Source organism: Salvia hispanica, chromosome 2, assembly GCF_023119035.1.
Source record: "Salvia hispanica cultivar TCC Black 2014 chromosome 2, UniMelb_Shisp_WGS_1.0, whole genome shotgun sequence".
Taxonomy (NCBI): Eukaryota; Viridiplantae; Streptophyta; class Magnoliopsida; order Lamiales; family Lamiaceae; genus Salvia; species Salvia hispanica.
In genome coordinates, this window is record NC_062966.1 from 30127254 (window position 1) to 30139165 (window position 11912).

The following is an 11912-nucleotide window of genomic DNA, read 5'->3' on the forward strand; positions in this document are numbered from 1 at the left end:
ACCCAAAAATTTGAGGGTTTGGTTTGTTATGACGAGTTAGGTTTATCATTAATTGGTTTGGTTGGCCACCTTCCTTATTTCATTTAAATACATAGTAATTTTAATGAAATGATTATGAAATCATTATTTTTCTCGCAAATTAGATTACGTATAACAATTGTAACATGATCAGTTAGAAATTTTCTTTTTCAATCTATGTACAACTCAACTGAATCACAAATTATAGTACTAATGCACTTTACGGTTGCATCTAAAATGTATTTGTGTATATATATAAATATTTTTTTTATGACAATTGTAGTTCATGTAACTAGAAAACTTTATCATATGGCGTTTATACATAAGACAAAAATGAAACTGAAAAACTAAAAATAAAAATAAGCTATAACAAGGGTTGAAATAATTACAATAATTATTAGTAATATTTTATCTAGACGATTATGTACTATAAATATTGAATATTATCTTGAATAATATATTTCGGTTGAACAACCTGCAATTTAGAATCTGCGGAATTATATTGGGGAATCACATAGATGATGTTGACCGTGGATTTCGAGATTCCTGGATAAGGAAATTGCCTATTCTTGGAAATTTAATAACTTAATAATTTCGTAAATGATATGTGTAATCTAAGTGGACATTGGCCGATGCCTTTCTTTATTATTTGGGCAGGTAATTAGATGATCCAACTTTAGGTATTACTTCTTTATCATTTTCTGTTATAGATGAAAGCTCAATAAATCTGTATTTTAACAGTAACAAAATAAGTAGTACTCCCTCTGTAAGTTCATTACAAATACTTCAATTTTTTTTTTTTATTCCGTCTACCAAAATCAGTCACATCGCTATTTTTGTAGAATCTTTTGATATTATTTCTCTAGTTTTATCTCTTATTTTATCCATATTTTTCTTTTTAACTGACTCTTTACAAACTATTTATCAAAACATTTGTCATTCATAATTGGACTATATTTTTTTAAAAAGGGTGGATTAATAAAAAGTACTCCTAGTAAAATTAAAAAACAAGGAAGAAAGAAGTCAATTATGGAAGACTGGAAGTGATGATATAGAAATAGGGAAGGGTATGATTCAATGTCCACTACTTTTAGTCACCGTAAGTAATAAAAAATTAACTTATAACTAATTTATACTCCAGTTTGAGATATCTAACTAAGTTGCGTCGACGGTACAGAAGGATTGGCAAATTCGAACACTAATTAACTTCACAAATTCTAATAACAAATTTGTCATTCAACTACTATTTGTCATACAACTACTAAGATTACTAACTTCACGAATTTATCTTATATGTACATCACCATTATTATAATCTATCTTATATGTGTTCTATGATACGCCACAATTGCTCATTTCAGAACAGAAAACATTATTTATTTTATTCAGAAAAAAGTTAAATTTTAAAATTAGAATTATGTCTAAGAAATTAAATTTGAATTATGAATTGATCTCTATTAGTGTATGGTTTAGCCTTTTGGTTATAATAATAAAGGGTCGAACTTGAATATGAAAGATTTAAAAAAAATGCTCACACAAATTTCAAATAAAAAAAAAAAGCCCAAATATAACAGTTCGGCCCACTGATCCAATATGGAAAATTATGACATCATAATTATTCGTCACTCATAATTTTAATATGACAATTGGGAATGGGTGCAGGGGAGAAATTAATATGCTGGAAATGTACAATTTTATAATACCTGTTTAATTTATTATAGTTACTTAAAATTAGCATAGTGATTTAACGACGATGAACCATGCATTCATTTTCATTTTTCACACAATATTTTTCCAACACATTGACAAAAGTGATTAAATGAATAGTTGCAAAATTTATCATCACAAAAATAAATACGCGTCCAATGTCCATACAGTTAACCAATACACGTGGAAACACCTTTACAATAATCTTATTTAAACTATTCATTTTATGGAGTACATGATTGAAACGGAGGAAATATTAGAATTTAGAAGAGCTGATTGGATCAAAAAACTCATTTTATATACTACATGCGTGGCATGGCTCCTTTCAGTTGCTGTTGCTTTTGCAAATCAACAAATCCATTATTTCTCTTGCCGCCTCAAGGTACAACTTATTCCACAAGCCAGATCCCACAATTTTCACGCTTTATCATGTTGTACTCTAGCCTACAACTAATTGTAAATATGACCCCATTTCTACTTGTATTGTTTATTTGAATTTGGGCATATATTTTTTTATTTACAAAAAATTACTCTCTCCGTTTCTTCATAGTTGAGTTGTTTTCATATATGATAACTTTTTCTCCTTTCTTACTTTACTCTCTCTTACTTTATGATAATTTTTTCTCCTTTCTTACTTTACTCTCTCTTACTTTATTCTTTCTACTTTATTCACTTTATACTTTATTCTCTCTCTTACTTTTTTTATCTATTTATTTAACACACTCAACATTTATTTCTAAAATTCCGTGTTAGAAAAGTTTCACCTCAACTATGAAGAAACGGAGGGAGTAATTTTTTTGATACAATGATATTGACTTTTATATGCTTATACGGTAGCCTTGCCCTACGTACATAGTATAAAAAAATGAATCTCGATCCCTCTCTATTTGATGTCTAAAATTGACAGAAAATTCTCGAAACACAGTGGACGCAAATATGAGTGTTTTGAGAAGAAGAATAGGAAAGCTGAGGATGAAAGAAAGACTCAACAAATATGATTACAAAGGTGGAAAAAAATGGATGGAAATGGAATTACAATTACTCACCCAAATACGACGACGTAAACAAACACAAGATGCATAATTTTCTTCTTACTTCATTCCAACTTGTCCATATAGCTTTCACAACCATTGCTTAGGTTTTCCATATTCCTAGTTTCCATCATTTTCTTTCCATCCACACATTAATATTTACACATGTTATTCTCTATCTTTTTACTTTATTTTCATATTAGTTATATAGTTATACTTATACGTATATGTGTTTTTCACTGGTGGAGTGTCACATATAGATTATACAAAATCAAAAACGCGAAAAAAAATAAAATCTACCTTTCTTTTATTTTAAGAGGTTAAATATATATGGTGAAATTGATGATTTAAGCTCCATCTATGATAACAAGTGCATCTCAGTTTAGGTCTAGAATTTTAACTAAAAAACTTCATAACTTTATTATAAAATGATTCAGTTTGGAGCAATTTTAACTAAAAAAATTTCATTCTCAGTTTGGAATAATTTTCTTGAAATGATAATGATTTAGATAAATTTGGGCCATGCCCTACTTCTTATTTATCAAAGATTTTTCAAACCCTTTCTGTTATAACGAATCTCTTCTCTTCCAGCCCAACCAAGACTACTTCACTTTATTTTGATACTAGTCACGACCTGTATAAAAATTGAATTAATCTCTTAGTAAAATAAACTCAGTGTTTTGAACGTATAAAATAATTATTGGAAGTGTAATATATTTTGGACAAAATAATGAGTGGGGCATTCCGAGAATTGAACTCGGGACCTCTCGCACCCTAAGCGAGAATCATACCACTAGACCAAATGCCCTTTTGCTTTAACTTTTTCCAAGTATTTACTTACTATCGATAGTACGTACCATTTTGTTTATTTTCTCAGCAAAACGGTCGCACTATATTCTGGAGTTGTAGTTGAACCAATCAATTGGATTCAGTCTAATCTCAAACAAATTACATAACTGTAAAATCCGAATATTCATCTTTGTCTATAAAAGAATCTACATTCATTTTGTTAACGGATATACTAATAAATACATATCGAATAGTTTATGCAATTCTAGTACGGTAGAATCTACTACACAGCTCTAACTTTAAGGAATCTAATCTCTAATCATTTAAAGCAATCCTCCCCTAATCCGTATTTACAACTTATAAATGAGAAGATCAGGAAATACACAATGGTGATACTCCACCTACTACTGTATTTACCAAGTACTTATATCTCTTCAGACGTGTAACTCAACTAGTATCATTAATAGAATAGCTTATCGTTTAACGAGATGTCACATTCACATATATATTTTTCCTTCAAATTTAACTATAACCAATAATACAATATGCATGACATATCAAACAAAAACCGGATTGAGATATTGAATGGCCAAAATTTTGTGGGAATGGTCAAAAAAAGTGTAAAACCCATTCAAATAAAACACACACCAAATAACGCGTTTGAATAATTTTCTAAACTTCATTACACTACAAATCATCTCATATTTGATATTTCCAATCCGATATGAATTAATGCGAATGAGAATCCCATAAATCACGCACCCCCATTCTAACAAAAACAAATATAAATACGCAAAAAAGACTAATCTACCCTAAACTAAAAATAAAATTTAACTAAAAATCAATTTTTATTATTAAAATACAGGCTCTTCTAGAATCGTATCCAATCCCGGGCGCTTCGATCGGCAAACCGATAGCCTATACTGATACCCCGGCGCAACCGCCTCCAAATCCAATCCACTCGACGACGCCGTTTCAATTGCCTCCGCCTCCGCCTCTGGAGATATCCTGCCACCGGCGATCCGCTTCGGCGCCGAGCTGGCCGCCATCAGGAACACGGCGACGTCTGCGGCGGTGACGACGGAGCTCGATCGCCTGATCGGAAACATGACGTAGAGGTTCCCGAACTCGAGATCCTCGTCGGCGGCGAGCGGCGAGAATCGCCGGTTGATGGCTAGGGATTTGGAGTTGACGAGGAAGAAATTAGGCGCCTCGAGCATGAGGTCCGCCGCCTTGACCGGATTGCGGAACTGGCGGACCTCGCCGCTGGGGAGGATGACCCTCGCCGATTTAGGACTCCTGAGCTTGGGAGCGACGAAGGCGCAGGAGGCGTAATTCCCCATGATTTCTGTTTCTGTGTTTCTAGCTGAAGGGATGGAATTTAGGCGTGTATATATAACTGTAAGGATGGGAAATGGTATTTGCGTGTGTTTTAACTTTTTATGTGTGGGGTTTGTTGAATTAATTAAATATAATGAGGAAAATGAATTTATGGGGGATAAAATATGTACAAATTTGTTCACATTCACACGTGACGCTGTGGAAATTATATATACTGAAATTAAATAAAATGAGGCTGTCAATAAGGCGATATTTGGAAGGAAGGAACCGTTTTCTCTGTCACGGCTGATTTCGCAGCGTATTCCTCTTCGCTTCTTCTTATTAGTATATACAAATAAATTCACACACACTATCTAAATACTCTTCATTATTTGTTTATTTACTAATAAGATGGACTCCATATTGTTACACTGGTATATAAATAATTAAAATATGTCTATGTTATTTTATATATTTCTTTTCTCTTTTAAATATGTAACTTTTGAGATATATGAGTATTAATACAAAATTAATAAAATATAAGTAAACATAACAAAATAATTAATGTAGTGTTAATGGATAGTGAAATGTTTAGTAAAGAATAATTTTTTTCTTCAATGTGCAAATATTTAAGTAAATTTCATTTTTTTAAATAATTGTAAAATGATACTATGTAATTTATTTTTAATCAATCAATATTTATAAACTAATTTTTAATGTAAAATATAAAAAGTTTAATTATGTATACAAATTTATGTATATTTATCAATAGTATTCTAAATTTTAATTGGAACCGAAAAAAAATAATTGGAATCGATCCTACCCCTCTAAACTCTTCACGCATAACAAGGGATTTTTGTTTTAGAATCCCAACTTAATCGTTCTTATTATTAAGAGTAATAAGGTGACCCGATAGTTTAATCCGTTTCAATTGATATGTTAAGTGTGCGCATAATATTAACATGAATATTAATGTATTTATTATCATTTGATACTTTCAAATGAAGTGTGTGTCAGCTTTATTCTTATTAATACTTTGAATATTAAAATAAATGTTTATTAGGTTCTAAATTACATTAAAAAAAATAAGTTTATAATACAATGGAGTATAGTACTCCCCTTGTCCAAAAAAAATAGACAATATAGTGAATGATATGAGTTTTAATGTATAATTGGTAAAGTAAGAGAGAATGAAAAAGATAGTGAAATAAGCGTTAGTGTAGTGTATGGTCTACATTTAGAATGATGCGTAGGGTTAGTATCGGTTAGAAACTTTGATTTTTGAACTTAGTCTATTTTTTTGGACGGACTAAAATGACAATCTTATCTGTTTTTCGTGCACGGTGAAAATATTAAATTAAACCAATTTTAAAAGTCGTATAAAATATTTATTCATATGAAGTCTATAAAGGCAAAATATTATTTTCCCTATCCTTTATCATAAATTTAGGGTAAATATAAATTAGGAGTAGAATATAAATTAGGAGTAGAATATAATTAGGAGTAGAATATAAATTATTAGGGATAATAAACAATCAATTCCTAATCATAAATTGAGGAATCCTTTGTGTCCAAATCCCTAATAAATGTATATAGATTGTTGGGTCCCACCGCAGTCTTTGTTTCGTTAAATAAGTAGAGAATAAGAGACTGTAATGTTAATTCATTAATCATTATCAATTGTAGTTCTCAATCACTAAAAGTCTAAAACTTTGCCTACACGGTTTTAATTTTTAATATAGTTATATTGATGATAGGATGTTTATACTTTTGAATTTTTTGATAAAAAAATGCCCTCGAATCCTCAAGGGAGAAAGATAAATTGAATGTATTAACTTTTGATGCATATTGCTTTATCTTTGAAGGATTAAAAAAGTTTTAGTGTTGATGAAAATAATTATATCTTTTTCTTATATTTTATTTATTTATTTTTTTTATTTCTTACTTTATCAATTTATCATTAATAAATTTATGATATTGACAAATAAGACTATTTTTCATGGACGGATGAAATATCTTCTTCTTCCACATTTCACCCTTTCTTAATTTTTGCAAAAATTGCAAAATAACATTACACTAACATGTCGGCTAATTCTTAATGGACATCACTGGTTGCACTTTGAGTACGTGAACTATCTTTGTTGCGAAAATGAATCCTTAAAGAGTTACAATCATCGCTAATTCGAAAAGGCATTCACACGAAAAGTTAGTATTTTGTTTGTTGAAGAAAGAGAAGAGTGGAAGCTTCTCATTTTTTGGGTGGTGCTACCTAAATTATTGCTAAATACAGAAAAAATTGACGTATTTAGGATCAAACCATTTCAATTATTTCTATTGTGAAGGAAAACTTTGTGTAACGTTTCGTCTTTTGGTGAAAAAGATATAAATAAAGGAAATGGTTTTGGCCTTTTGGGGTGAAGGAAACAATTTCTTTATCTAATTAAGGATTTGCGTGTGAAAACTTGAAAACAATGTACTACCGACACGCAATCATCCCCTACAAATTCAGACATGCAATGATTGATTTGTTTTTTAAATCTTAGTATTATAAATGGTTTTCTATTTTTAATTAAAATATACGGGGTACTATTTAATTTCTTTTATTTTATTCAGGCTTATATTATCTATCTTTCTTAATTTATCTTTTCATATTAATTTAAATATTACTGAGTGAACTGCATAAAAGGTCCCTGACTTTTCGACTTGTTGCACCGTTGACCCCTAACAAAAAAAATCCCACTTCAGGGGTCTAACAAAAACTAAATTCACAAACCTTGCATATTTTGCCATTTTTCGGACGAAATTGCCCAAATGGTTGGAAGGGCACTTTCGTCCGATTATCCATGAAACCTGCCACTCTGCACCCCTATGAAGTGACTACTAGGTGGCGTGTGTAAGAGATGACTCAGGCGACGCGACTGAATTCAAATTCGAAGTGATTTTGTGATGTATAAAATTATCTCTCTCCATCCCCTTTCTTCTTCCTTCCTTCTTCGTCCTTCTTTGTCTACCGTTTTTTTTTTCTCCGTCGTCGTGTTGTGAACCCCACGAATCGCCATCCCATACTCGAGTTAGTGTGGTTCTGTTTAATTTTTTGTAGAGTGAACTGCTTCCAAATCGATTAGCATGGCAAATTAGGGGTTTAGGGTTTTCAGATTTCTGGGTTATCTACATTGCAAATTTTAGGGGATTTAATTTGACAGTCCATTACTTCCCGATTAGGCAAATCGATAGGCAAAAAGTGAACCGTGATTGTTTTTTTTAGCATATGATTCATTTTAATTTTGCAATTGTGGTAATAATTTTGGCAAGTTGGGCGACTGGATTTAAGCTTATTATTTGGGGATTTCATGTGTTGTTGTTTTTTTGCTTTTGAATTAAGTTTACAGCTGGTTTGAATTATGTTATGTTGAATTGAATTCAGGCCCAATTGCAATGTCCTCTTCTTCTTCTCAATCTTACGGGTCAAGCTTCAATTGGAATTGGCCTCGTCCTGAAATTGTGAACTGTAATCACGATCTTGAGGCGGAGCTTGTGATATCTAGGACGGCTGCTAACCCGGGTAGACGTTACTATCGTTGTCGTATATGGAAGGTTAACATCTTGTATTGTATTCAATATTTCAAAGGAATTTTGTTGGCAGAAAGTTTAATCACAAAGTTTTCTGTTGTGCAGGAAGATGACTGCAAGTTTTTTCGATGGGTTGATGCGGGTTTGTCCCCAAGCCAAGACAGTTACTTTCAAAGAGTGAAACTTGAACGAGACCAATTCGAGTCTCAGCTTAGAGCGAAATCGTTAATTGAAGGTGTTCTTGAAGAGAAATTGCACAAAAAAAGTGAGGAGTGCGAAGCGTTGAAGTTACAATTGGCAATGAAAACTGACGAGTGTGGAGCATTGACACTGAAAATCGCTAATACAATGAAAACATCCCGAAGGTTTAAATTCACAATCGTGTTGTTATGCATTGTAATATTTCTACTTTTGTAACAAATTTATGGTATGTAATTATCTTCTACTTTTGTAACAAATGTATGGTATCTAATTATCCTTCTACTTTTGTTAACCTACTTTTGTAACAAAGCTACTGTCTTCTGTTATCTAATTATTTTATCCTGTTGATTTGTAAAATTTTGCATATGATGAACACCAAATATAATACACTGAACTGCACAAAAACATTTACTGTATAATTACACTGAACTGCACAAAAACATTTGTAATCACTGAACAGAGCAGGTAATAGGATAACAATCACATATGAGGACACACAGTATCAAAAATCACGGATGAAGTTTGCATGTTTTTCAGAAATCACGACTGAGGTTAACCATTCAAATTTGAAGCAACACTCCCAAACCCTCAATCAGTACCAACAAAGATGAAAATTACTCATGAACATTAGCATCACATTCAAATTCGTTAATAACTGTCAGTTTTAAGCATCAGTTCATCACTGCTATGCTACCAAAATATATAAGTTCATCCTTGCCACCAAAATACACCATCATTGTTTAACAAAAATACCATATCAAAAACCACCAAACACCATCAAGGTTATAGGATTGTTTTGCCATTTGCAACTGATCCAGTGTTGCTTCAATCTTGATCACCGCGGCGGCCACAACGCTGAGGCTGAGACCTGGCCCTTGTTCTGGCGGCCCTAGTGCTAGGTCCCGGATCGGCAACATTAGGCTGCAAGAAAAAAAAGAAATATGATATAAAGCACTTCGTATGTGTATAATTATGCGAGAGCCTGATATGTAGTGAATACTACCTCTTGGCTTCGGCGATCCGCTTCGGGCAAGTTACTCCCCCTCGTATCCGTCGTACGCGACCCAGTTTGATGCGAACTCTCCCCAACTTCAGCACGAGCATCTGTCCGTGGATCATTGGTGCAAGTCCTCCTGTTATGCCCTTCTTGGCCGCAGCGGCGACATCTCATGATGAAGGTTCGTCGCAGTGACTCACCTCCGTCCGCATGAAGACGAATCTGGGGCTCCTCACAATTTCTTCGGTCGTCCACGCTGTCGCTTTGTCCTAGGAGGAGCCAGTTCCAATGCACCATCACAACTCTTGGGCCAGTTGTCAACCCCATTAATTGGGTAAAGGACATTCTCGTATAGCATCGTCATTGTGGACTTCAGATAATAGCGGGAGACATATCGCATGACATCCTCGCCGTTCTTGTTGATTGTTGCGATGGCATGAGTAAATGGAATCCCTGTTAGCTGCCATAGTCTGCAAGAGCATGTAAAATCGCGCATGGCCCTGATACTTGGTACGAAGTATCTCCATCCCATGTAGCTCGCCATGAAGAGGTCCTCGCGTACCACTTGTCAACAATCTCCTTGATAACAGGAGGGACTGCGTGATTGTAGCTTTTGATCCACTGGCCTCTGATTTGAAGCCTTTCCATTTGACTCGTTCGGATGTCCAACATACTGATAATAGCTTTTTCTCGCGCCAATGCAATCTTCGAATTAAAAGTCTCACAAATGTTGTTGAGTAGCACATCACAACAAGTATGTGGGGAGAAAAAAGTCTTCACCCATTTTTCTTTGGGAGCAACCCCAGTAAGCCACTGATGTGCTGAAGGGTACTCAATCCGCAGAGCTTCCATCTTGTCCAAGTAATGTTCAAGGGTTGTACTCGCGGCTATCTCCCACAAACGTTCTTTGAAATTTTCTCCGACAAATCTCTTCTTGAAATTGTTGTATATGTGCTGAACACAGAAGCGGTGCTCGCTTTGTGGGAATTCCTCAAGAATCACTTTCGCAAGCCCCTGTCAATGCACAATACCATTACCACTGAATCACACATCCAGTACTAAATGTTTGACTAAAATCACAGATAGAGTACTAAACTTTAATCACATCCCCAGTGTAATATGTAAATGCGAAATCACAAAAGAGGTAAATACCTTTTGTTGGTCAGACATAAAGACAAATCGTGGGCCATTTGCATGCAATTCGAGGTCGTCGGCCAAATAATCCAGAAACCACTTCCACTGGACATAGCTCTCCGCATCGGTCACAGCCCATGCAATCGGCCACCATCCATTGTTGGGATCAATTCCCATTGCTGTCATTAGCTGCCCTCTGTACATTCCTCGCAAGAAACACGCGTCCAAGAAGATAATTGGCCGACATAACCGCGTCCACCCCTTCTTCAATGATCCAAGGCAACAGTAGAACCTCAGGAATCGCGGGCCCACGGCGCCAACATCCCTCGTGTTCTCATAATGGATGTGTACACTGGAATCAGGGTGTGTCCGTTCCAATTCGGCTTTGTAGTAGAACAGGTTCTTGTACTGGGTTGCCGCAGAGCCGAATATGCCATCCAGTGCATGCTCTCTGGCCCGATATGCCTTCATCCTTCCGATCTTCAGGCCAAAATCTTCATCCACACACTGCCGTATAGCCGCAAGTGGAATGTGAGGGTTGGCTTTGATCTTCTCAATGTACCGTTCACCTAGCCACTTTGCAGTGAGCCACTTCTGATCCAACACTTGGGAGCATGTGTGCGCATGATCCCGTTGCATATTCATCAGTACATAATCTGCTACGTTGTTTGTCTCGAGCTTCCTCAAGTATACATACCACTCACACCCTTGCCCTTTACAAACGGCACGTAGTTTGTCGCCGTCATTTCTTTTCACGTGCACCCGCCGTCTAGTCATGATTGCGTACTGTCTCAAGACATCAAACAAAAAATCTCTATGCTTAAAAACATGACCAGGCTTCCAATTCGGGATCTCATTAGGGTTGAGCTTGAACGGGGTATACTTGATGCCTTTCTTCTTCAAACCCTCCAAATCTTCAAGGTCTTCAAGGTCATCAAGATCTTGCAGCTCATCCACAATCTCATCTTCGCATAGTGGGTTCTCTATCGCCTTCTTTTTTTCCACATAAGGCGAAAATTTCCTCCGCCGTTTCTCCCCTACCCCCGCCTGGTCTTCACCTTCCCCCATCTGGTGTTCACCTTCTCCAGACTCGTCTTCAGCTTCCTCACACTGGTTGACATTCTGTTGCTCCTGTCCCGGATGTT

General features: G+C 34.8%; 1 protein-coding gene and 1 non-coding gene across 2 annotated transcripts; both read right to left on the reverse strand.

Moving 5' to 3' along the window:
• Positions 1-3492: 3492 nt before the first annotated feature.
• On the reverse strand, positions 3493-3564 carry TRNAP-AGG. Its single transcript has one exon. It is a non-coding gene; the product is annotated as a tRNA-Pro (tRNA).
• Positions 3565-4399: 835 nt separating this feature from the next.
• Positions 4400-4888, reverse strand: LOC125206772. Its single transcript, XM_048105996.1, has one exon. The coding sequence runs from the start codon at positions 4886-4888 to the stop codon at positions 4400-4402; it is 489 nt and encodes a 162-aa protein (XP_047961953.1).
• Positions 4889-11912: the final 7024 nt, after the last annotated feature.